Consider the following 23,828-nt stretch of genomic DNA (forward strand, 5'->3'; position numbering starts at 1 on the left):
AATCCTAAAAGGGTCCTGACACCTAATAATTAAAAGGCTGAAGTGGTGAAAACACTTCTAAACTTGGCACGTTTTCGTACTTTAGTCCCTGAACTATTGACCCTCTTAAAAACACCCCTAATTATGGGGTGAATTTAAATTCACCCCCATGTTAGGACACCTCAAAGAACGTGGATCCACGCGCTGTCCACTTGGCATTTTCTTGCTGTGCCATGTGGCAACATGGGGTGAATTTAAATTCAATTTGCCAATATTAGGGGTATTTTTGAGTTTGATAATAATTTAGGGACTAAAGTAATAATTCGTGTCAAGTTTAAGCATCACTTGGACCTAATTAAAACTTTGGGTCCAAATTCCTACAAGAAAAAAGAAAAAAAAGCCTTGCTGGGCCCTGTCACCGCACTTAGTCTACTTCACCAAAACTTGTAAACAAAAGCTAGAAATGAAGAGGAAAATCGTAGATACTTACTGAGCAAAAGAAAGCAGAGGAAAATCATGGATCGGCTTAGTGATTTGCCCGATTCAGTGCTACAAAAGATTCTGTCTTTGGTAGAGAATATGAAAGAAGTTGTAAGAAGTAGTGTGTTATCCCCAAGATGGCGCTTTCTTTGGAAGTCCGTTCCGCTATCACTTCGTTTTTCTCTTGACGATTCTAATTGTAGAGGAGATGGTGATATTGATGATTTCGTCAAATACGTTAATAGACAGGTTTTGCTTTCCAGGATATACGAAAATTCAGTGTGAATATGAGGTTCAAAGAGTGTTACAGACAAGATATTGATCTCTGGGTATATTTTGCTAAAGCTGCTAATGTTGAAGATTTTATACTCACATTATACCATGTTGTTAATTGTGTTTATGATTTTCCTCAGTTTGGGTATATGAATTCGTTCTTAAAGAATATGGTTTTACGTGATTGCCAACTGAACCCTACTGGTAGTATTAGCTGGAGTAGTCTTATTTCTCTTTCAATTGGGGATCTCAAGTTGACAGATGGGGTTATGGAAAAGGTATTATCTGGTTGTCCTAACTTGGAGTCCCTAGAAATCGATAAATTCTCGGGCCTTAATCGTTTGGAAATCAGCTCTGTCAAGGTTAGGAAGTTGATCATTGGGAGCAGCAAAATAGAAGGGACAAAAGCTGGCCATCTGCTTGAAATTTTTGCCCCATATGTTCAAAATCTTCAACTTTTGGGGTCCAGACATGAGATGCTCTTGCAGCTGAGAAATGTGGCTTCACTTGTCACTGCTTTCCTCGGTTTTACACCCTATATACAGCTTTCTCGTGCTGATGATGATGAAGTAGACAGGGAGTGTAGTTATTTGAACGAGCTTCTTCAAAGTCTTGTCCATGTCAAGAATCTTGAATTGGGTCCTTGGTGCATCGAGGTTTACTCTTCTTCAACCCTCCAAATATTTGAATCTTTAAATTCGGTAGCATCATCGTTATAGTAACATTAATTGTGATGCTAAAAATGATAAGATTAATAAGTTTGTCGGACTAAGAGCTGCATTCGCATAGCAAATGAGGTTGGATAGGAGCAAGTGATTTGATGGAATTTTGAACAAAATATATGAAAAGGTTTAATTAAACCAAAGGCAAAGGTCTGCTGTGGAGAGGGAAACTATGAAAAGGCTTAACTAATGTTACATCCTTATGATCAAGTTGTTTGTGAATGCTTTCTTTGAAGTGGTTAAAACTCCTTTTTCTGAAGTTCTAATAGTAGTATCACTACCATAAATTTTTCTTTCTAGTTTAAAATTTTCCCAATATTTAACCAAGCTTGTAAACTTTGATGTCCCAAAGCAGTCATTTAACAAGGTTGTAAACTTTGACGTAGTAAAGCAGTCATTTAGTTCTTTCTGTCAATTTTCCAAAATTTTGTATGCAATTGTCGAAGGATGTTGAATTTGTTGGGCTGACATTTACCGGTTTATTTGTTAAAGTTCTTATCCATATTGGTGCTGAAAGGGTGGCAATCTCCTGCATCAAGTCGAAGAATCTTAACACTTAACGCCGCCTTGGTACAGCAGGACTTCCCTGCAATTTGCAGCTTGCTACAGAGTTCGCCAGATCTTGAGACATTGGTCATTGACTGGACTAAGCACAATTCAAGAGTAAGTTATTTACAGCACAATTCAAGAGAAAGTTATTTACATATTTCTCCATATTTTTCTTTTACACCTACTAAGTAGGAAGTCCTAAAACTGATTTTCAGTAAGGTTTTAAGATATCAGATTGTCACTATCAACATTGTTTCTGTGAGTACGCCATTAGTCACCATTTACGTAATTGTCAGAGAAAGGTGTTATTATATTCTTCTTCGTGGGTGATGTAATATTTTTTGTTGGTTGAATGTATCAAGTTGGTAACTTTTTTCCACAATCTACTCCTTGAACATGTAACTTCTAACTCAGGGGAATAACCTCGTTTTGTATTTCGTATTCTTTGCCTGCAGCATTTCCTCTTGAGGTTCATCGATGAGGATGAAAATGGCAGGATGTTTGAGAAGCATATTTTTGACTGCTTAATGTTCCATCTGAGGACTGTCAAGATCATTAACTATTACGGACCGTTAAGAGCAAATAAGTATATAATGCCATTGGTAAAACATTTGCTCAAGAATGCAGAAGTGCTAGAGAAGATGGTCATTGCTGCCAGTTTACGCTACAACAAATTCGAAGGGAGTGATGTGTCTCGTGATTTTGTTGAAATGGCACAGGAGCTTCTAAGTTTTCCAAGATCCTCCAAGCATGCTGTAGTTCTGTTTTCTTATTGATAATCCTCGGCCACTCTCATATGAATGGATTGCTACATAGTATTTAGCAGGTGTTACCTTATGTGCAAAGCGTATTACGAACTAGTCTGTGGTGATTGTTAAGGTTGTGATCTTTCTTGTCTGTAGCCAAAGAGTTGTTAGTAGATGTTAATGTCTAAGTGACTGTATTTCTTCCTGATCATGGTAAATCTTGCTATTATATGTTTTGTTATATCTATCCAATTGCTGATCAAATTTTCATACTGTTGGAAGATTTAGGGTTGATAAACGAAAGGAACTTATTATAACTTGCTGTTTGGAAACGTAACCAAGATGAGAGTGATGTGTCTCTGGATTTTGTCAAAATGGCGTCGGAGTTTTGAGCTTTCCAAGATCCTCCCCACATGTTGTAGTTGTGTTATCGTATTTCTAAACCTTAGCCCCTCTCTGTTGGTATTGATTGTAACATCATTGAAAGTTTTCACTTTATGTGTAAAGAGTATTCGAAACTGGTTTATGACTGATAGACCAAGTTATAATTGGGATTGTGATCACAATGAGTTTTAGTATCTGTTCATGTCTGAGAAAGCTTGCTGTGTATGTGTTTTTGTGATTTCTATCCATTAGTGTGTAATAAGTGTTCAACACCATGCTTGAATATTCAGAGTTCATGACGAAGTAACAGTGGGCCCTCTCTGATCATTATAATCTCGATGTATATGTTTTGTAATTTCTATTCAATTGCTGATCAGATTTTCATATTTCTGAAAGATTTGAGGTTGAGAAAAGAAAGGAACTTAAGCAGTTTGTGCATCAGCGTTAGATTCAGCTTCTATAAACCGCCTTCAACTCTTTGCGAGCAATAGATACCTGCATCAAACATTTTCCTAAATAGTTTCACAGTCAAAAATCTTCCAGGGCAATCACTTTGCAGCTTTAAATACATCAAAGTGCAGAAAAGCTGTGCTGCATTGTGCCTGTTTATCCCATTGACTGTTGAGAGTGATAGCACAAGAGTTTTGACTAGTGTACCAAACAACTCTAGAAGTAATGCTCTGCCATCCAGCATCAATGCCGGTTATCAAAATGAATCTCAAACCTAATTCAATTTCAAAGTTAACTTACGAAATGAGCGTTGGTCAAAAACCATATAAAGAGACAACTATCCATTCCTTCAACAATGTGGGATATGACACCGTTTGCAAACCCAAGATTGGACATTTGGCATACGGACACTATAACATGAGGGCCCAAAATTGTCTAAGCCAAGCCAGTCCAAGAATAATGGTGAGTTTGGTTCAAGTACCATGCAAAATAAACAAACCTTGGGCTGAACTCAATGTCAAAAATGCTACTCATGAGTTGAAGATACTCCAAGACCATGTAAGGAGATAACATCCCATCCCTTCAGCTAATGAAAGGCCAGCTATCAATGGCAACACCTGAATCCATATTAAAATATTTGCTTTCGTAATTACAATCAGTAGATTTAGCGTATCAATAAAAGCTATAATTAAGCTCATCACAAAAAACTAGTTGAATATGTTCATAAGTGCACGTTTTTGCAGCTTTCCATCAAGAAAATCTTCACTTTGATGCTGGATCCTTTTATATTCATCAAAACATGCATAAAGTGAATTATTTCACGCAGCAACTGCTTAAGGTTCAGAAATGAGGATGACAATGGCAGGAGGTCCCAAACGAATATTTTAACTGCTTATTGCCACATCTGAAAACCATCAATATTATTCGCTTTTATGGACCGCGAAGTACAAATAACTCCTAATGCCATTGGTAATCTGTTCAAGAATGCAGAAGTGCTAGGAGTGATGTGTCTCTATACTCTTGTCAAAATTGCATTGGAGTTTCTAAGCTATCCAAGTTCCTTCTTGCATGCTGTAGTTGTCTTTTCTTACTGATAAACCTTAGCTCCTCTCGTGTATATTGGTTGTATCATCTTTAGCAGTTGCTGCTTTATGTGCGAGGAGTGTCTGAAAATGGTTTGTGACTGATACGCTAGATTATGATTGAGAATGCTAAGTAGCAAGAAGCCAGACAAATCGTTTTGCTACATTAAAGGACAATGCCATCGGTATGTATTCAGTACGAATGCAAGTGTTCAATAGTATGCATATAATTATCTCCGTCTAAAATGTTCTTAAACATTATTGACCTTTTGGAACTGAGAATATATCCATTTTACCTTTTGAATGTGACATACAACTCTCCTGATCACCTAATATCCCTCTATAGATTTTCTATTGACGTTATTCATGTTTTGTTTTTGGATAATCTTACTCGTGCTTTATGTGATGATGCTTAATTTAAACACACTAATTGTGTCTATTTGTAGGATCCTTTGGATAATCTTTTACTATATATACGTCATTTATGTGATGATGCTTAATTTAAACACGCTAATCGGATATTTGTGAGATATTAATTCCAAAGGTCATTCTTTTACAATTTTCTAAGGTTTAGAGGCCAAGAAAATATAAACCTTGGTGGAGAAATTCGTTATGATATTATCAAGATGAAAGGCATATATTGGCAGAAGTACACCAAATCCCTTTATTAAAGACGCTGTTGAAATCTTAGCAATGTTGGCTGAAATACTGTTGCAAATGGCAGCTGAGGTTAGTAAAGTTCTAACTCATAAAATCATAGAGTTTTGACATTTATCATTTATGTTAGGTTTTTGGTTGGATGCTTGAAGAGGATCTGGGAGCAACGGTAAAATTGTCTTTGTGTGACCCATAGGTGACGGTTTCGAGTCGTGGGACTTTTTTTTTTTTTTTTTTTTGGGTTCGATGCTTAAATTCTAGGCACGTGCGTCTCTATATCAATTCAACTCATCAAGCTGTCAACTCTCTGCTTCCGGCTCACTTTCTTAATTTTTTTTTAAAAGGTTTAAGGAAGAAAAAAAGGGAAAATTCTGGTCCAAGGGGCGGGTAAACCTTTGAACCAAGTTACACGTTTGAGAAAGTATTAGAAAATACACTATCCGTTGTAGATAGGTTGTCTAAGGGTTTCCAAAAAGATTTACAATTTCATAATTCACTCCGCTCATTACCTTAAAAAATTTAAGTTGGCTTCTCTTATTCTTTCACATTGCTACTACTAATATTGTGCCATTAATTTCATGAGATTTTAGGGGCTTGTGGAGGAGCCTAAGGTTGATTCTTTTAATTTCCCGACACATTTTCCATGCAAGGAAGAAGTAGTGACCATTATTCAAGCAGAAGGATCCTTCAATCTTGAAAAAATAGAAATTTTTGAAGTCAATTGGGATGGCACTGCCAACAACGACAATGATTGTGATTTTGGCAATAGTCACAGCATCAAAATTATCACAAACACCGTAAGAGCTTTCTCAGAGCCTATGCTTGCAAACTATTTTGGTACGTCGATTTTGGATGAACTATTTGAAAGGTATGAAAAACATATCGCAAGGCGTTTAACCAATGCAAATAGCTATTTCTTGAGTCATGTTTTTGCTTTGAAGAGGAAGTAAGAAGCTTATAATCTAGTAGTATTAGTAAGTTTTTCATCTAATAGGTGTGACTTTATGTCTTGTTGTCTATATTCCCTCCTCTTATCCAATAATAATGTAATAGAAAAATAAATAAATGTAAGAGGCCAAGATGAGAAAATCTTCAAAGAAGTGACTTTATGAAAATGTTACTGTTTTCGTATATATAAACGGATTCAAGATATGAAATTTATGAGTTTCTACTTTTAGGAAAAATCTAACAATATTGACCAAGAACAAGTGAAACAGAAAAATAACTTATCGGATTAACGCTGCGTCGACAAGCCACTGCCTTGAAAGTGATTTCAGCCCAATTGTGGTGCAAATCATTTAGACTAATTGTTCCCCAAGGTTCCACGGAAATACCTAAACACATGCACTCATGGCTGGAAGTTTGGAGTTTGCACAAAAAAAAATTACCCAAAAAATAGAACTGTGACGAACTATTAGAGAAAAGAAGAGAAAGTATTTTCTATGTGTTGACAAGAGAAATCTCAACCTGTATACATGTGTAGATGACCATCGTGGTTGGAAGTTTGGAGATTTTACAAACAAAATTGTAGAAAATAGAACTGTGACGAACTAATAGAGCAATGTAGAGGAAGTATTTTATGTGCTGACAAGATAAATCTCAACCTGTATACATAGGTAGATGACAATGTCTGGGTAGTAAAGGTCAAGACCAAAAACAAATATAACGTTAATTGTATTGATTAAGAAAATAATGACTGTCATTTTATCTTGTGTAATCAGGAAAATAATGACTTCATTAATCCCAAGTGATGGCTCATCAGCTCCAACGACATATCAAGTGAGAATACAACCATTGACACCAAAGTCATGGCTCACACCGAACTCATCGGCTCAAACCACATGTAAAGATGTGAATCACACATGCAAATAAGTTGACATACGTACAGTGTATGACTAAAAAGCTATACATATAATTAAACTTGCACATAACACATAATGTTAAACTAGCATATCCTGATGCCTATGACATTATATTAGCATGATAAGATGGTTAAAGCAATCATGGCGCGAATATATATATATATATATATATATATATATATATATATATATACACACACATACATGAGGTTAAGCGAATCCATTGATGTCAATTTCAATTTTTTTGCTAGCTCAAAGTCAACCCCCAATCCCGTGGTCAAACCCTAAATAAGTTACGTTCTCGGATTACCCATAAGCCTACAAGTCCCAATCTATAATTAAATTCCCATTCCAAATTCAAATCGATGATCAAAACCTCAAGTTACATGTCTCTTAACCAAGGTCATAAATTCCCAATTTTCCCTCTCTGACTGCATGTTTAAGGTGTTAAATTCAACAAGGAAAACAAGATATACAACTAAAATCAAGATTACCACTTACTCAAACTTTGTAGGTGAAAACCCCTTTTGAATCATCTTAATCTAAGCTTCTGAGACCCAAATTTTCGATTTTGGAATTTTATATGGGTATTCACACAAATGCCCCTATTTGGGGTGGTCTTTAATTTTTGCCCCTTCAGTACTTTTGACACGACATAATTTAGATTTCGCTTGACAAAGTTTACATTTAGCTTCGTCATACGTATCATAACATCCACAAGTTATGCCAGACAACGCAGGACTTTTAACACTCAAAGATAATCTGAAAAACGACATAAGTTTAAATTTTGCTCGGCAAAGTTTACATTTAGCTTCGGCACATATATCATAACATTCACACAAGTTATGCCGGAAAAGACAAAACTTTCAACACTCAATATAATTTGAAAAATGACAAGTTTAGATTTCTCTCGGCAAAGTTTACATTTAGCTTCAGCATATGTATCATAACATCCACAAAAGTTATGCCGGAAAAGATAAAACTTTCAACACTCAACATAATCTGAAAAAGTTTAGATTTCGCTCGACAAAGTTTACATTTAACTTCGGCATATGTATCATAACATTATGCAAAAGACAAAACTTTCAATGTATCATAACATCCACAAAAGTTATGTCGGAAAAGACAAAACTTTCAACACTCAACATAATTCGAAAAATACTTTCACAACTTATGTCGCATAACTTAATTCCTACAGAACTTGTGCGAGCGAGGCAAAAGTTTAGTTTCCGAAGATAAGAATGTTACAGAACTTATGTCAAGCGAAACAGTCTGGATATTTTCATTAAATAAGCAGGGGCCAAAATTAAGGACCTCATATATAAGGGGCAAAAATTAAAGACCAGTGCGTTTGAAGGTCAATCCGTGCAAAAAATTGATTTTATATATCTGTACAACATTTAGTGCGCTCGCAATCCATGCGCAAAAAATTTATCTACGCGATCGAGGTGGCCTACTGAGACCATGGCACGACAACGGCCAAGCCCAAAATCCTCATATCGCGTCCCCTAGAGTGATCGTGGTGACACAAAAAAGGTTATACACAACTTCAATTTGATTTTTCTTTCCAAAAATTAATCCGAACTGCTTGGGTCCCAGTTTGAATCATCCCAACAAATCACCAATAATAGTATTGACTTGTAAAAATCTCAAATAATAAAATGGGTATTAAAACTGAAATTAAGGGGTTAGGTTGTCTATTGGCCGAGCCCCAAATTTAAATCCGAAGGTTTAAAGAAGAAGAAGTAGCATTTCTAGTCCAAAGTTTACTGATTAGGTATTAAATAGTTTTTAGAAGTTGGATATATAGTTCAAATAGGGGGCTCAAAAGGAGTATATGGCGTCAATTTCTATGAAGAAATTGCACGGTTTCCTTCAAATAGGCTGGTCTTTAATTTTGGAAAAATAACCCATATATATCGCTCACACATCTAGTTTGTAGCCAATCTGTATTATTCTAGCCCACTACTGTATCATCAATGTGTAGGTAATGTATATATTCTGTATAGCTATATATAAACATTACGTATACTCTTATATATTATGTATATACTTTGTATAATCATGTATAAACATGAAACCAATTCAAATTGCAGTGTATAAAAAATGTATATGTTCTGTATAGCTATATGTAACTTGCTCAACTTTTTTTGTAACTTTACATATACATCCGTATACACTATTATATATTACATATACATTCTTATATATATTATATATAATGTATAATAATACATATCCTTTTGTATAACTATGTATAAACAATGTATTTCTTGGGGGACTCAAAAATTACTGCAAGAAAATCCACCATAACCAGATCCACCGGCCAGAAAAATCAACCATAACGAGATCCACCGGCTAGAAAATCCACCATAACCAGATCCACTGGCCAGAAATCTTCTCCACCTCCTTCCAACTCCGAAATCCGTCGGATTTGAGGCTTTATTTTCGATTCTTTGTTGAGCAAGAATAATCTCCTTGATCGCCACTTCTCTCTGTTGAAGACACCGCCCCGATTTGCTTTTCAACCACATAGTCCCCAACCTCAAATCTCTCACATCTGCTCATCGATTGAGCCATAGCGCCTCAAAAATCCCTAAACCCTGACAATTTCGAGTGATCAAATTAATATTGAGATTGTGGCATTTGTAGAATAAAGCAATCCCTAAGCTCCAAAGTTCCAAAAACAACACAAGGATAAGAATATTGGGGGAATCGTATTTAAGTTGAGCTCACGGGAGAATCGCGATGAATTGATATGCCCAGTTCACAATTTTGGGACTTATGAATATTGCCCTACTGGAGCCGTTCAAACGATCATGCCTCACAAAGTTACAATAGATGAGGTGCAATATATCTAACTGATTTCACAAGTAATTTTCTTCTCTATAAATCATGAATACTAAATAAAATGATATTTACCTAGTATTTACACGTTCACAACAAGCCAGACTTGATCGGCGATCGAAAAGCCCTCAGTTGTACGGTGGTCAACTGTAAGAAATGGGCATGGTACGCGGACAATGAAAATTGAAAGTGGCTAAAATTTCGATAATTTGGATTGTTGAAAGGTTATATGGGTAATAAGTGGATAGTTGGGTTAAAAATGACAAACTAGATGCCTGGTTGGTATCTAGTTATTTGTTTAATTTTTTCCCTGGTCTTTTATATTTACCTTAGCAATCTAATTTATGCATAGTGGGACATAAGTTCGTTAAGGGTGCGGGACATAACTTATGAGATATAATATGAAAACATAAACTTATGCTCCACAAAAAAGTTACTCTCTATGTCCTAATTTATGTGGCACACTTTCTTTTTTATTCTATCCAAAAAAATATCATCTTTTTATATTTAGAAATAATTTAACTTTATGAGATTATTTACCACCACACAAATATCTAAGACTTGTTTTGGATCATAAATTTCAAAAATCTTTCTTTTCTTTCTTAAACTTTGTCCCAAATCAAATAATGCCACATAAATTGGGACTGAAGGAGTATTTGCTTTGAGCGACAAAAATTAAAGACCAGCACAAAATAGGGACCAAAAGTGCAAATGATACCAATTTCTATTTCTGATAGTCCAGTTATTAATAGAATGGGCCTTGAATATTGCAAGTTGTCCCAAAGTCCATATAATATAAGATGGTGCTGCTCAACATAAACTCTTCTTAAGCCTAGGGTTTAGGTTTTTCCAAAAACCCTTGAAAGGCTACCCACACCATATTCATCACTCTCTCCTCTTCGCCGCCATCGTATACCCGTAATTTCTTCACTTTGCATCTCTAATTTTGATTTCTCTGTTCAATTAGTTTAAGATTATATATATATTTTTATCATTTCCTTTTACTGATACACTATAGAAGAATTGAGCTCATATTTTTGTTTTGCTTCTATGCTGAATTTATCTTTGAAAATTTCGATGTCGGAATATGGTTATCTTTGAGTTGCTGTAAAATACATGAATTGTGCTTATGATATGATTTTTGTGGATTGATTTTTTTTCTTTTTGTGGAACTGAAAGTGAATAAAAGTTTCCATCTTTATGCTTCAGCATATTATTTTGACTTAAACTAGGTAAATTTATGTTTGGAATACTATAAAGTGTGTTGCTTTCTGCAATCTTGTTCAGCTTCTGTGATTTAGTATGAACTAAATCAGTATTAACTATTTCTTCTTCATGGATTTTCATTATGCAGTTGTCTTACTTGCAACTTAAAAAGTGTTAATGTCAAGGTCATGGATGTTAAAGCTCGTTTCACTCGAAGAGTTTTCTTTTATTTTAAGGTTCATTCCACATATGAAGTACCTCTAACAATAGTTAATTTGTGATGAATTTATCTAAAGGTGAACTTGTGCTTCTATCTGAGCAGCAGATTTTAGGATATAGCCTCTATGTGTTGTAAAAAGGTTTTTCCATCTGTAATGCATGTCATAATAGTAATACTAAGGGCATTGACTGAAAAACACAATGGAATAGTCTAGCTGTAAATTTTGAACTTGAGGCCAGAAAAGTTCTCTTTCCTGATTGTGTATGTTTTCAAAGTGTAAGGATTTGAAGCCACATTTAATAAGCTTTTCAATGGAAGATATTTTTGTAATTTGAAATGCTGAGTGTGATTGGTTTGAGAGATATCAGTTGTTTGATGGGTTCTTTTTTGTTTTGTGGGTATACTAATGTAGTTTTTCATTTTACCGTGCAGTTTCGACTCTCTACTGCAAATCCAGATTATAAAAGATGGTGCAGTACAATTTTAAGAAGATTACAGTGGTTCCCAATGGGAAGGACTTTGTCGATATCATCCTGTCACGCACACAGCGTCAAACTCCTACTGTTGTGCACAAAGGTTATGCTATCTCTCGTATACGTCAATTTTACATGCGCAAAGTGAAATATACGCAGACAAATTTCTATGAAAAACTCTCTACCATTATTGATGAGTTCCCCAGGCTTGACGATATCCATCCTTTCTTTGGGGACCTTCTTCATGTGCTCTACAACAAAGACCATTACAAGCTTGCCCTTGGCCAAATTAATACTGCTAGAAATTTGATTTCTAAAGTTGCTAAAGATTATGTGAAATTATTGAAGTATGGCGACTCACTCTACCGCTGCAAGTCCCTGAAAGTTGCTGCTCTTGGGCGTATGTGCACTGTTATAAAGCGCGTTGGCCCAAGTTTAGCTTATTTGGAACAGATTAGGCAGCACATGGCGAGACTTCCTTCAATTGATCCCAATACTCGAACCATCTTGATCTGTGGGTATCCAAATGTTGGCAAGAGTTCATTCATCAACAAGATTACGAGAGCAGATGTGGATGTGCAGCCTTATGCCTTCACCACGAAGTCCTTGTTTGTCGGTCATACTGACTACAAATATCTGAGGTATCAAGTGATAGACACTCCAGGGATCTTGGATAGGCCATTTGAGGACCGTAATATCATAGAAATGTGCAGTATTACAGCTCTAGCACATCTGAGGGCCGCTGTGTTATTTTTCCTTGATATTTCTGGGTCTTGTGGCTATAGCATTGCGCAACAGGCAGCTCTTTTTCACAGCATCAAATCACTTTTTATGAACAAACCGTTGATGATTGTATGCAACAAAACGGATTTGCAGCCAATGGAAGGGATTTCAGAGGAAGATAAGAAGTTAGTCGCGGAGATGAAAGATGAAGCTATGAAGACAGTGATAGGTCAAGGTGGCGAGCCGACAGATGAAGCAGGTGCGCTGTTAACTATGAGCACTTTGACCGAAGATGGTGTAATTGCAGTGAAGAATGCAGCCTGTGAGAGGTTACTGAATCAGCGGGTGGAATTAAAAATGAAGTCGAAAAAGTTAAATGACTGCCTGAACCGTTTCCATGTTGCTATGCCAAAACCACGTGACCAGAAAGAGAGGCCAGCATGCATACCTCAGTCAGTGTTGGAAGCCAGAGCGAAGAAAGCCGAGGCAGATGTTGAGAAACAGAAAAGGAAGCTTGAGAGGGATCTGGAGAATGAGAATGGAGGTGCTGGTGTTTATTCGGCGAGCTTGAGGAAACACTATCTATTAGCAGATGAGGAGTGGAAGGAAGATATAATGCCTGAAATTTTAGATGGGCACAATGTTTATGACTTTGTTGACCCTGATATCTTAGAAAGGCTTGAAGAATTGGAGAGAGAAGAAGGTCTTCGTCAGGAAGAAGAAGGAGGTGATGACTTTGAGATGGACGTTGCAGAGCTGACCCCTGAAGAAAAAGCAGCATTAGCTGAAATCCGGAAAAAGAAAAGTTTGCTCATTCAACAACATAGGATGAAGAAGAGCACCGCAGAGAGCCGACCCACTGTACCAAGGAAGTTTGACAAAGACAAGGAGTTTACTTCAAAAAGAATGGGTAGACAGTTATCTGCTTTAGGATTGGATCCAACTCTAGCTATCGATCGAGCCCGAAGTAAGTCAAGGGGTCGTAAGCGAGAGAGATCAGTTGAACGTGGAGATGGCAATGGTAATGATGCAATGGATGTGGATGAGATTACTCCCAACAAGAAGCAACGTAGGTCTAGATCGCTTTCCATGGGATCAAGAAGGTCAATGTCACGACCTCGAAGCGAATTTGCTCCAGGGGAGGGCTTCAAGGACAAACCCCAGATGGAGAAGGCTATAAAGATGTCTAAGAAATCTGCTAATAAGAGGAACAGGGATGCTCGGCGGGGAGAGTCTGATAGAGTCATTCCTACTCTTAAACCAAAACATCTCTTCTCTGGCAAGCGATCAACTGGCAAAACTGACAGGCGGTAGTCACCAAGGTATATCTTACTCCCCTTTTTAAGTTCCTTAGCTGACATTTTCAATTACAGTTCTTAGAATACGCTTTCTCTATATCGTTCTTGCCTTTTAAAAAACTATTTTGTTGTCTTCATAGATACTTGTAGAATTTTGAGTGTTCACAACTTCTGCTGGTGCGTTGTTTGGTTCCTTTCTGATACTTAGAAGTTCGGTGACTAATGTGTTACATTATTACCTTCTGTCTTCCAGATGACGTTCTTCAGTCCTGTGGGATGACCATGGAATGGAATTTGCTGGTGTGTCATGCTGAAAATTTTTGGTGGCGGACAGAAATGCAAAAAAGAGAACCTTTGTTGGAATGCCAGTTCAACTCAGCTTATTGTGGACACATACCGCAGTTAATTTTGCCGTCTCTGTTATGCAATTTTGGAGCTTACCCCTAGTTTTTTTAATTTAAGTTTGCATTTTTCATATTGTTTTGAAGTTATGTTGTGGAAGAATATTAGTTCTTCTTAATGAAGGATACGAGGAACATGTCAAGACTGCAACCTGTTGCAGTTTTGTAATGGCAACGCAAGCATACAGATTTAAGTATTTAAATTTGCTTTTTGAGATGCAGTTTATCTTGCTGCCTTCTATTATGCAATTCTGTATCTTAAGATACTGGTTATAAGACTATTCCCGTGTTAAATTCTCATCAAATGAGCCAGGAGAATCAATAAGAATCTCTCTATTACTTCATGAATTATTTTGATTTAAGAATCTGCGTGGCCATTCGTATTACTTCGCTCTCACTTTATTCTCATTATCAAATTAACACAATTTGGATTACCTACGTTGTATTTATCATTCTAAACAATTTAACTAGTTTGACCTAGTAAATAAACAAAATTTAGGCCGAACAGTTTTTTTAATAAATTTGAGAAATAGTTACTTAATCATATAGGTAAAATTGAAAAATTTAATTTAATTCTCTCTTAATTTGATAAAACGAAAAGAATGTATGTTCCTACTCTTTTTTAGGACGTAGAAATAAATATTTTTTAGAAGGTAGAGATAAATAAGAAACCATCAGCGATCCGAAGATTATCTTGGAGAAACAAAACAATTTGATATTTTATTTCGAGTAACGAAAAAACAAAAGTTTCCAAAAAATTTAAAGAGGGAAAAAGAAAAAGAAAAAGGAGAAGTTTCCTAATTTTACACATACACGGTTTGCGCCTCCTACATAAAATAGGTTTTCAAAACAAAAACTTATATATACACCCACGCCACCTAACACACACTCCTTCAAGACTCCATCTTAAACCCAACACTCTTCTCCAATTTTCCACTCTTTATCTCTAGGGTTTTGCAATCTTCTTTTTTAATGGCTATTGATATCGTTACTAAAAGACAACGACTAATGGATGAATCAGAATTTGATGTCATCACAGCCGATGATAATGATGAACAACTCCAATTCTTGCTCTGTTCTGAGACATTATCACCTGCTTTCGATATTGTTGATGATTCAGTTATGCCACTTCAGACATTAACCCCTCAAGAATATGATAATATATACACCAACACCAACAACAACAACAACAACAACAACAACAACAACGTTAGTGTTGTTGGTACTGGAAGCACGATAATGGTTGCTGGTTCTTTTTACATTCCGAAATATATTGAAGAAAAACCATTAGGTGAAGATGCAAGTTTTATTTGTGTTAAAGAACAGACTATTGGTGTTGCTGACGGTGTTGGTGGTTGGGCTAAAAAGGGTGTTGATTCAGGTGAGTATTCAAGAGAATTGATGAAAAATGCCGAATCAGCAATTCTAAAACAGAGATTAGAAGATAATGATAATAACAGGACTAGTGTTGATTTGATGAAAGTCTTGAAAGAAGCTTTTGCGAATACAAAGGCGAAAGGTTCTTCCACTGCTTGTATTCTGTCTCTTTGTGATGATACATTACACGCTGTTAACGTTGGAGATAGCGCATTTGTGCTGATCAGAGACGGGGTTATTGTGTATAAATCGGAGATTCAGCAATCGAGGTTTAATTGTCCGTTTCAGTTAGGGAATGGGAAGTCTTCTGATGATCCGAGTGTGGCAGAGAAGATTAGTGTTCCAGTGAAAGCAGGGGATGTTGTCGTGTTGGGAACGGATGGATTGTTTGATAATGTTCATGATTTCGAGTTGGAGATGATTGTGAATAATGGGGTTGATTCGTGGGAATCGGATGTCCCTGAGACTTTGGCATGGAGGATAGCGCAATATGCATTGGATAATTCGAAGAGTACAGAGCTTTATACGCCTTTTTCTAGAGAGTGTTTTAAAGCTGGATTGGAACATAGTGGTGGAAAGATTGATGATATTACTGTTATTGTAGCCAATATTTGGCCTTTGTAGTAGGGGTTCTAGGTTTTTTGATGTCTGATGATCTAACTTAGTTGGAGAATTTTGAGTTAACTATTCATTTAGTAGTTGTAAAAAGTTGATGTAATTTGATTCTTTGTGTTTGGTCCCACTTGATCATTCATTATAAAATTTAACTATTTTGTTTCCTCTTTATGTTCTTTTGTCTTGTATCTTTTCTGCTTGCGAGATTTGGCTTTGTAATGCTTGCTCTTTTGATGTCTCATGGAGAAATTAACATTTAGCAACTATTGATAGATATGAAAAATTGATTCTTTGGTTGTTTAAGGTTGTTCATGTTAAAAATAGACCTTTAAAGAGAATATTTCCTGAAATTTAATCCTTAACAACGAACTGTCACTACATGAAAGATTTGGAATGCTCACAACTCAGAAATATAGTAAACTACAACCACTTCCATAGCATGTATCTTCCATTTAGGAGATCCGAGTACAGATAAATCATGAGGCTAAAGATCTGAGTACAGATAAATCATGAGATTAACATAAAATAAATAACTTTAACAGCTTAATAAGCCAGAATTCACTAGTGTGGTACTTGGATCTGCAGCATCCTATTGTCTTTTGTCATTTCTTTCTCAAAGATATGACAATGTTGAAGAATTTACCTTTTTGAACCAACAAATGACAAGCCACATGGTAGGCATATCTCTCAAACAAATAGTCAACAATGGACTCTCCAAATTGGAAATGGCTAACGAGCATTTGTTCTGCAACAGCTCTAATGGTTCTTGCTACATGTTTACCACTGCTGTAGGCATCAAAATAAATGTCGTCGTCGTTGGCCCGATCATCCCAGTTCACTTGGAAAAACTCTAGGGTATCAATATCAAATGAACCTTCCAAATGAACAATCGTTTCAACTTCATCCTTGTATGGTGCATAAAAAGGCCAATTAAAGGAGTCTAGCTCTGCCTGTTCAATAAGTCCCTGCAGCCATGTCAAGAAAATTTGAAAATAGATTTAACAAAGGACTTTATTTCTATACACTGGTACCAGTTATAACACATATGAGAAAAGGACATAAATGGTCCCTAACTATGAGAGTAGGTTCAAAATAGTCCCTTAACTATGCACTTAACGGTTTTGGTCCTTTAAGTTTGCCACAAGTTAACAAAAATGGTCCCTTAACTATGAGGGTTGGTTAAAAATAGTCCCTTAAGTATGCACTTAACAGTTTTGGTCCTTTAAATTTGCCAAAAGTTAACACTTTTAGTCACCGGAAAAATATTCATCGAACTCTGTTTGTTAGATTTGACGAGAACTATGAAAAAAAAAGGAAAAAAAAAATAGCGAGAACTCACATTTAGAGGTATACATTATTATAGAAACGGTCAAATACCTCGGGACGGAATCGACTGACGTTAATCGGTTATAGGGAAAAATTGAGGAAAAACCTACAGATTTGATAATGTCAGAAAATAGTGTCTCGGAACACAAAGATTGACGGACTTTGTCGATTAAAACCGAGGGAGACCGTCGGCTAAGTAAAATACCTCAGACTAAAGAAATAAATAAGAAATAGCAGAAACTACAAAAGTTGTCACTACTAAAAACAAACACAAAAACGGTGGACGGAAACCGATGGATAAAATTGAGGGACACTAGCTTTTAATTTTCTTTTAATTTTTATTGTTTTTTATGAAAACCAATGGACGTCCGTCGGTTATTTTCGAGGAAAAATGCGCGGATTTTTATTTTTAAAAAAGAATCACTACAATGGAAGTATTTATTTTTATACTAGGTTTTTAGTAAAAAACGAGTTTAGTGTATTTTACTTAGCCGACGGACTCTCTCGGTTGTAATCGACAGAGTCCATCGGTCTTTGTGTTCCGAGACACTATTTTCTGACATTATCAAGTCTGTAGATTTTTTCTCGATTTTTCCTATAACTGACTAATATGCGTCGATTCTGTCCCGAGATATTTGACCGTTTCTTTAATAATGTGTACCTCTAAATGTGAGTTCTCGCTATTTTTTTCCTTTTTTTTTCATAGTTCTCATCAAATCTAACAAACAGAGTTTTATGCATATTTTGTCGTTGACTAAAAGTTCTAACTTTTGACGAATTTAAAGGACCAAAACTATTAAGTGCATACTTAAGGGAGTATTTTTAACCAACCCTCATAGTTAAGGGACCATTTTTTTTAACTTGTGACAAACTTAAAGGATCAAAACCGTTAAGTACACAATTAAAGGACTATTTTGAACCTATTCTCATAGTTAAGGGACCATTTATGTCCTTTTCTCTAACACTTATACACTATCAAGCAATTTAACTCTTTGTAGTAGATTGACCTTCCGCGTACCGCGCACACGGAGGGAGTTTAGTGCACCGGGTACGCTCCTTTTTTGTTAGCAGATGATTGCTATTTTCTAGGTAACCAGTTCATGACTAATATACTATGATAGTTTTTACCCAAATTGTCAGTGCAACAAAAATTCATGACTAATAGAGTTTGTTACTATACCTAATAGGAACCTTCAACGTAACCCGATTGTGTAAAATTTTCCTTATGTATTGTCAGTTTATGAAAGTTAAACTCTTTAACTAGTTATTGGAAGTGTAAGCAGAAGTGAAGTAGTGGACCTCTTGTACTAATTCAATGAGTGACTTTGATAGAAGATCCAAAAAGGCACAGTGATGTCCATAGGGATCACGAATGCTCCTTCCCATAACTGTTATAAGCATGTGTCCACCAGTTACTATTTCCTCGGAGCGTAATTGCAGAAACCTTGAGAAATCCTTATCAAGTTGCTTCAAGTAGGCTTCAAATACTTGAGGAGGACTTGTCCTTGTTATGTATATGCTGTTGTTGTTCTCGATATTTTCTGGAGCCTACATGTTTCAGTATATAATGGATATCAAAATGTTTAGTCTATCTAACAGAATATGGCAGAAGGCCAGAACTGCATATGACTTGCATACAATTATTTTATAACATATGATTAGCAAGATAACTGAAAAGAGTTAGTATGATTCATTGATACCTGAGAGAGCCAATGAAGACTGTAAGATGAGTGAACCAAGTGCAAGCTTTTACTAGGGAATATCCGCTCATAAAAGGAACCTGGAACGCCTGATACGAAACAATTTGCTCCATCTTTGAGACTCTGATAGAACGATGGAATCGATTTGAAAATAGTGTTGAAGTCATTATCAGGGAGGTCATTAAGAAAAGCTTGAAACTCTGGCATTTTGCAGCTCTTTTCATGGCATAATCTTTGTATGATCTTCATAACATTCGACACTGTGAAAAGGGTGTTTGGCCCTGAAGAGCAACCCAAGTCTGCCATATTAAAACGCTTGGGAAACTCACCACTATTGAACATCTTCTTGATGGCATCCTCTAAAACAGGTTTTGCCTTTAGTATTACCTTTCTCTGGAAATAAGGTAGCATGAATTGTTAATTACATAAGTTCTTACAACGACAACAACACCACCACCAATGACGCCTCAATTCCAAACAAGTTTAGTTGGATTAAAAAATGTAAGCAAGCTCAAACAAGCAGATCATTGATTACTTAATTTGCAAGGGAAAAAAAAATAGCTGAAGAGTAGAAAGGAGAAATAAAGAATTCAGACCTGAAGAGTGGAGCTGCTGGCATAACTGCATTCTCCATTTCCTGCTTTCATACGTAGAAGTTTTCCCCTTGCCATTACTTCTGCCACACCCCTATTTTTTTCCTCTCCCATTGCCTGAGATATAAATAAGTTAGCCGAATGACAAAAATTACGAATGTTCTGTTTGTCTTTGTAGGTGATACATCACATGGTATATATAACAATATATTACATATCTTTTTGTAAATACACGTTTATCAATCATTCATAGGGTCCATCCCATTTTTAACCATGTGAAAGAAGAGGTTTTTATTTGGGAAGAGCACACGGTCCAAAATATCTGGCAAAGAAAGCTAGAGAGAAAAAACTACACCAAATAACATTAGTATTTTATTATTATCTTTTTTTTTTTGGTTTTTTGTATTTTATTATTATCATTATGCAATTCCCGTGTTCGTTCTATTATCATTTCCTTTAGTTTTTATTATTATTATTGATGCATGAATTTTGAAACTATTTAAACTGGATTTTAACGATAGCACTATCTGAAGAATATCCATTTATTAAAGTAGTACTAAATATAGAATGCAAATGATGCAATAAAATTTTATAGATTACCAATGCTTAAAGTATTTTCTGAGAAGCACAGGGAAATATAATACTATAAACAAAACTAACACATATGTAAAACTCATACAAGAAGGTATAAACACAAGCAAGCATAATATTTTAAGTTAAACTACCTTTCAAAGAATAAAAGATTGAAATATTACTAAATTTTCAGAGTGAGAAAGTAAATTTCCATACTTAGAGAACAAAAGTAAATTTACTAAAAATGCCAGCTAATTATTGTCTAACTGAGGTCAAGATCAAAACCACATTTTGTGCTAGCCAAACAAACCGCTAATAGAGAGACCAGATAAATGAATATGAATAATTCCGGTATATAGCAGACTAATAATTTGGACGGAGGAGTATAAAATCATCAATACGGAAACTAAGCAAAAGCTTCTGACAATACAATAAAGAAGTTTCTCCTCATAATTGAGTAAATGAATTAGTATCCAATATTCACTTGATCACTTCACTCCAACGGTTTAATAATGAAGACGTGTGTTGATGTACATCATGTAAAAGAGGACACTGATATCCTATCTCCAATCTCGTGAAGAATCCGACGTCGATTTTGTTAAGGAATGAGTTGGACAGTCCTCGCATATTGAGGGAACTTTTGAAATTGAGTTAGACTCAATTTTTTTCTTAATATGGTATCAAAACTTTCCTAATAAAGCCATATATTCCTTCCGGATTAAAAAAAGAGTCCATTTAATCTTTTTTTGGATTAAAAAAAAGAATTCATTTAGCAAATCAAGAAAGAGTTAATCTTGTTTTTTATATTTGTCCCTATTAAGTGTTATATGATCAAATCACAATGCCTATTTAATCAGAGGTAATTTAGTCAAATTATCTATTTTTATCTAGGAGTTAATTATTTCTTAAGGGGTGTGTAAATGATTAAGTGGACTCTTTTTTTATTTCGGAGGGAGTATTATATTACCCACGCTTTAAATGTCTATTTTTGAGCGTGCGAGCAAATGATGAAGAGTTGCATGTCAATCAGTGAAGGAATGAGTGGTCTTGAATTGGGCAACAAAATCCCTCACGTTTTAATTATTGAGTTTGTATCAAGTCTACAAGAACAATGATTATGAAAAGAATACGACTCCGTCTCTCAAAGGAGGCAGGATTATGAAAATTTTTAATATATTTCTCACACACCTGTCATTAGTTATATAAGGCTATATGGTGAGACAAAAAAAAAAATCTAAAATTTGTGAACCCATAAATATAAGATTACGTGATTCATTTTTTCATTCGCAGTAAAAAAATAAGCCTTCACACAAAACAAATATGGGATAATATCGGGAAATTTGCAGGATTGCCTCACAATCGGTTACCTTTAATTTTTATCCTTCGCCAAAGATCCTTTGGTTTTGGATTCGAACCCCCGCTCAATCAAATTTTTTTAAAAATGAGTATAAATTTTAAAAAACACTGGGCAAATGTAAAACTCATACACGAAGGTATAAACAACAAGCAACCATAATATTTTAAGTTAAACTACCTTTCAAAGAATAAAAGATTGAAATATTACTAAATTTTCAGAGTGAGAAAGTAAATTTCCATACTTAGAGAACAAAAGTAAATTTACTAAAAATGCCAGCTAATTATTGTCTAACTGAGGTCAAGATCAAAACCACATTTTATGCTAGCCAAATAAACCGCTAATAGAGAGACCAGAGAAATGAATATGAATAATTCCGGTATATAGCAGACTAATAATTTGGACAGAGGAGTATAAAACCATCAATACGGAAACTAAGTAAAAGCTTCTGACAATATAAAGAAGTTTCTCCTCATAATTGAGCAAATTAATTAGTATCCAATATTCACTTGATCACTTCACTCCAACGGTTATTAATGAAGTACGACGGTCAAATGAAGATAATGTACGACGGTTTAAGAATGAAGACGTGCGTTGATGTACAATTGTACATCATATCTTATCTCAAATCTCGTGAACAGTCCCATGTCGATTTTGTTAAGGAATGAGTTGGACAGTCCTCACGTCCTGAGATAATTTTTGAAATTGAGTTAGACTAAACTTTTTTTCTTCTTAATATGATATCAAAGCTTTCCTAAAATTAAGTCACATATTACATTGCTCACACTTTAAATGTTTAATCTTGAGCGTGCGAGCGTATGTTGAAGAGTTCCACATCAATCAGTGACGGAATGGGTGGTCTTGAATTGGGCAACAAATCCCCCAAGTTCAATTATTGAGTTTGTCTCAAGTCTACAAGAACAATAATTATGAAAAGAACACGACTCCCTTTCTCAATGGAGGCAGTATTATGAAATTTTTTAATATGTGCCTCACACAACTGACATTAGTTATATGAGGCTATATTTTGTGAGATAAAAAAATGAATCTAAAATTTGTGGACCCACAAATATAAGATGTGGGTCCATTTTTTAGATCACAAAAAAAAAACCACACACAAAACTAAATAAGGAATAACACTGGGCAATTTGTAGGATTGCTGGGGGCGGTCTTTAGTTTTCCCCCCTCAAATTGGTGGTCTTTAATTTTTGTCCTTCGCTAAAAATTTCTTGATTTCTGGTTCAAACCCCCGCTCAGTCAAAAATTTTAAAAAATTCGCAAGGTAGAGTTTGAATTCGCAGGGCAGCCTTAAGGCATAATTTTAGCTTGAAGGTAAAATTCTGCCTTAAGGCAGAGTTTTGTATGGATAGAATTTTAAAGGCAGGGTTTTGTCTTGCGAATCCAAACATCTTTTTTTTTTTTTTTTTTTTTACTGAGCTGGAGTTCGAACCTAGAAACTCGAGGTATTAGCCGAAGGATAAAAATTAAAGACCACCAACTTAAAGGACAAAATTTAAAGACCACCCCAATGAAGGAAATCCGCGCAAAAAAAACAAAAACAAAGACAACACTTAACAGGACGAGTTTTAAGTGCGGGCCAACTTATAACTGGAGTCACTAGAACTAAAACATGAACATGCCAAGCAACATTTTCAGCTCCATTTAAGAGAAAATATTGGTACCATTCACCAAAAAGTGTACATATACTCTTGATCGACCAGAATTTTAAATAAAGATGAGATTGATTATACATAATCACTTTAGATGAAAAGGATTATAGAAATGTAGAGGAAGATATACAAGATTAACATATTGTAGCTCGGTTTTGGTTTGGTATCAACTTAGAGCATATCAACATATTCGTTGTTGACCTCATTTCAGTATCTTCACTCAAACCAACAACCAACCAATTTAATTGGGCTTTTCACAACCCCATTC

At 35.4% G+C, this 23,828-nt stretch overlaps 5 protein-coding genes across 7 annotated transcripts; 4 read left to right on the plus strand and 1 right to left on the minus strand.

The window, feature by feature from the left end:
• The first annotated feature begins 395 nt into the window (after positions 1-395).
• LOC132063518 (F-box/LRR-repeat protein At3g03360-like) lies at positions 396-2,990 on the plus strand. The gene is made up of 3 exons (XM_059456085.1): positions 396-1,388; positions 1,947-2,117; positions 2,459-2,990. The coding sequence occupies exons 1-3, from the start codon at positions 747-749 to the stop codon at positions 2,777-2,779; spliced, it is 1,134 nt and encodes a 377-aa protein (XP_059312068.1). The 5' UTR covers positions 396-746; the 3' UTR covers positions 2,780-2,990.
• Positions 2,991-5,358: 2,368 nt separating this feature from the next.
• Positions 5,359-6,272, plus strand: LOC132061954 (benzoate carboxyl methyltransferase-like). Its single transcript, XM_059454626.1, has 3 exons — positions 5,359-5,394; positions 5,453-5,491; positions 5,913-6,272. Exons 1-3 carry the CDS (start codon positions 5,359-5,361, stop codon positions 6,270-6,272), a joined length of 435 nt encoding a protein of 144 aa, XP_059310609.1.
• Positions 6,273-10,792: 4,520 nt separating this feature from the next.
• On the plus strand, positions 10,793-14,569 carry LOC132063519 (nucleolar GTP-binding protein 1-like). 2 transcript variants are annotated; one of them, XM_059456086.1, is made up of 3 exons: positions 10,793-10,949; positions 11,890-13,975; positions 14,205-14,569. In XM_059456086.1, the coding sequence occupies exon 2, from the start codon at positions 11,925-11,927 to the stop codon at positions 13,965-13,967; it is 2,043 nt and encodes a 680-aa protein (XP_059312069.1). In that variant the 5' UTR covers positions 10,793-10,949; positions 11,890-11,924; the 3' UTR covers positions 13,968-13,975; positions 14,205-14,569. The 2 variants fall into 2 exon arrangements, with proteins under 2 accessions (XP_059312069.1, XP_059312070.1); XM_059456087.1 differs by having other exon boundaries at positions 10,822-10,941.
• Positions 14,570-15,360: 791 nt separating this feature from the next.
• LOC132061955 (probable protein phosphatase 2C 55) lies at positions 15,361-16,353 on the plus strand. The gene has a single exon (XM_059454627.1). The coding sequence runs from the start codon at positions 15,361-15,363 to the stop codon at positions 16,351-16,353; it is 993 nt and encodes a 330-aa protein (XP_059310610.1).
• A 347-nt stretch (positions 16,354-16,700) lies between these two features.
• Positions 16,701-20,597, minus strand: LOC132062557 (benzoate carboxyl methyltransferase-like). Of its 2 annotated transcripts, none has more exons than XM_059455107.1 (4): positions 19,967-20,597; positions 19,371-19,651; positions 18,970-19,218; positions 16,701-17,309 (listed from the first exon to the last, which is right to left on the minus strand). In XM_059455107.1, exons 1-4 carry the CDS (start codon positions 19,995-19,997, stop codon positions 16,947-16,949), a joined length of 924 nt encoding a protein of 307 aa, XP_059311090.1. In that variant the 5' UTR covers positions 19,998-20,597; the 3' UTR covers positions 16,701-16,946. The 2 variants fall into 2 exon arrangements, with proteins under 2 accessions (XP_059311090.1, XP_059311089.1); XM_059455106.1 differs by having other exon boundaries at positions 16,766-17,309; positions 19,371-19,763; positions 19,967-20,100.
• Between the last annotated feature and the right edge of the window lie 3,231 nt (positions 20,598-23,828).

The sequence above is a fragment of the Lycium ferocissimum genome, chromosome 7 (assembly GCF_029784015.1).
Source record: "Lycium ferocissimum isolate CSIRO_LF1 chromosome 7, AGI_CSIRO_Lferr_CH_V1, whole genome shotgun sequence".
Lineage (NCBI taxonomy): Eukaryota > Viridiplantae > Streptophyta > Magnoliopsida > Solanales > Solanaceae > Lycium > Lycium ferocissimum.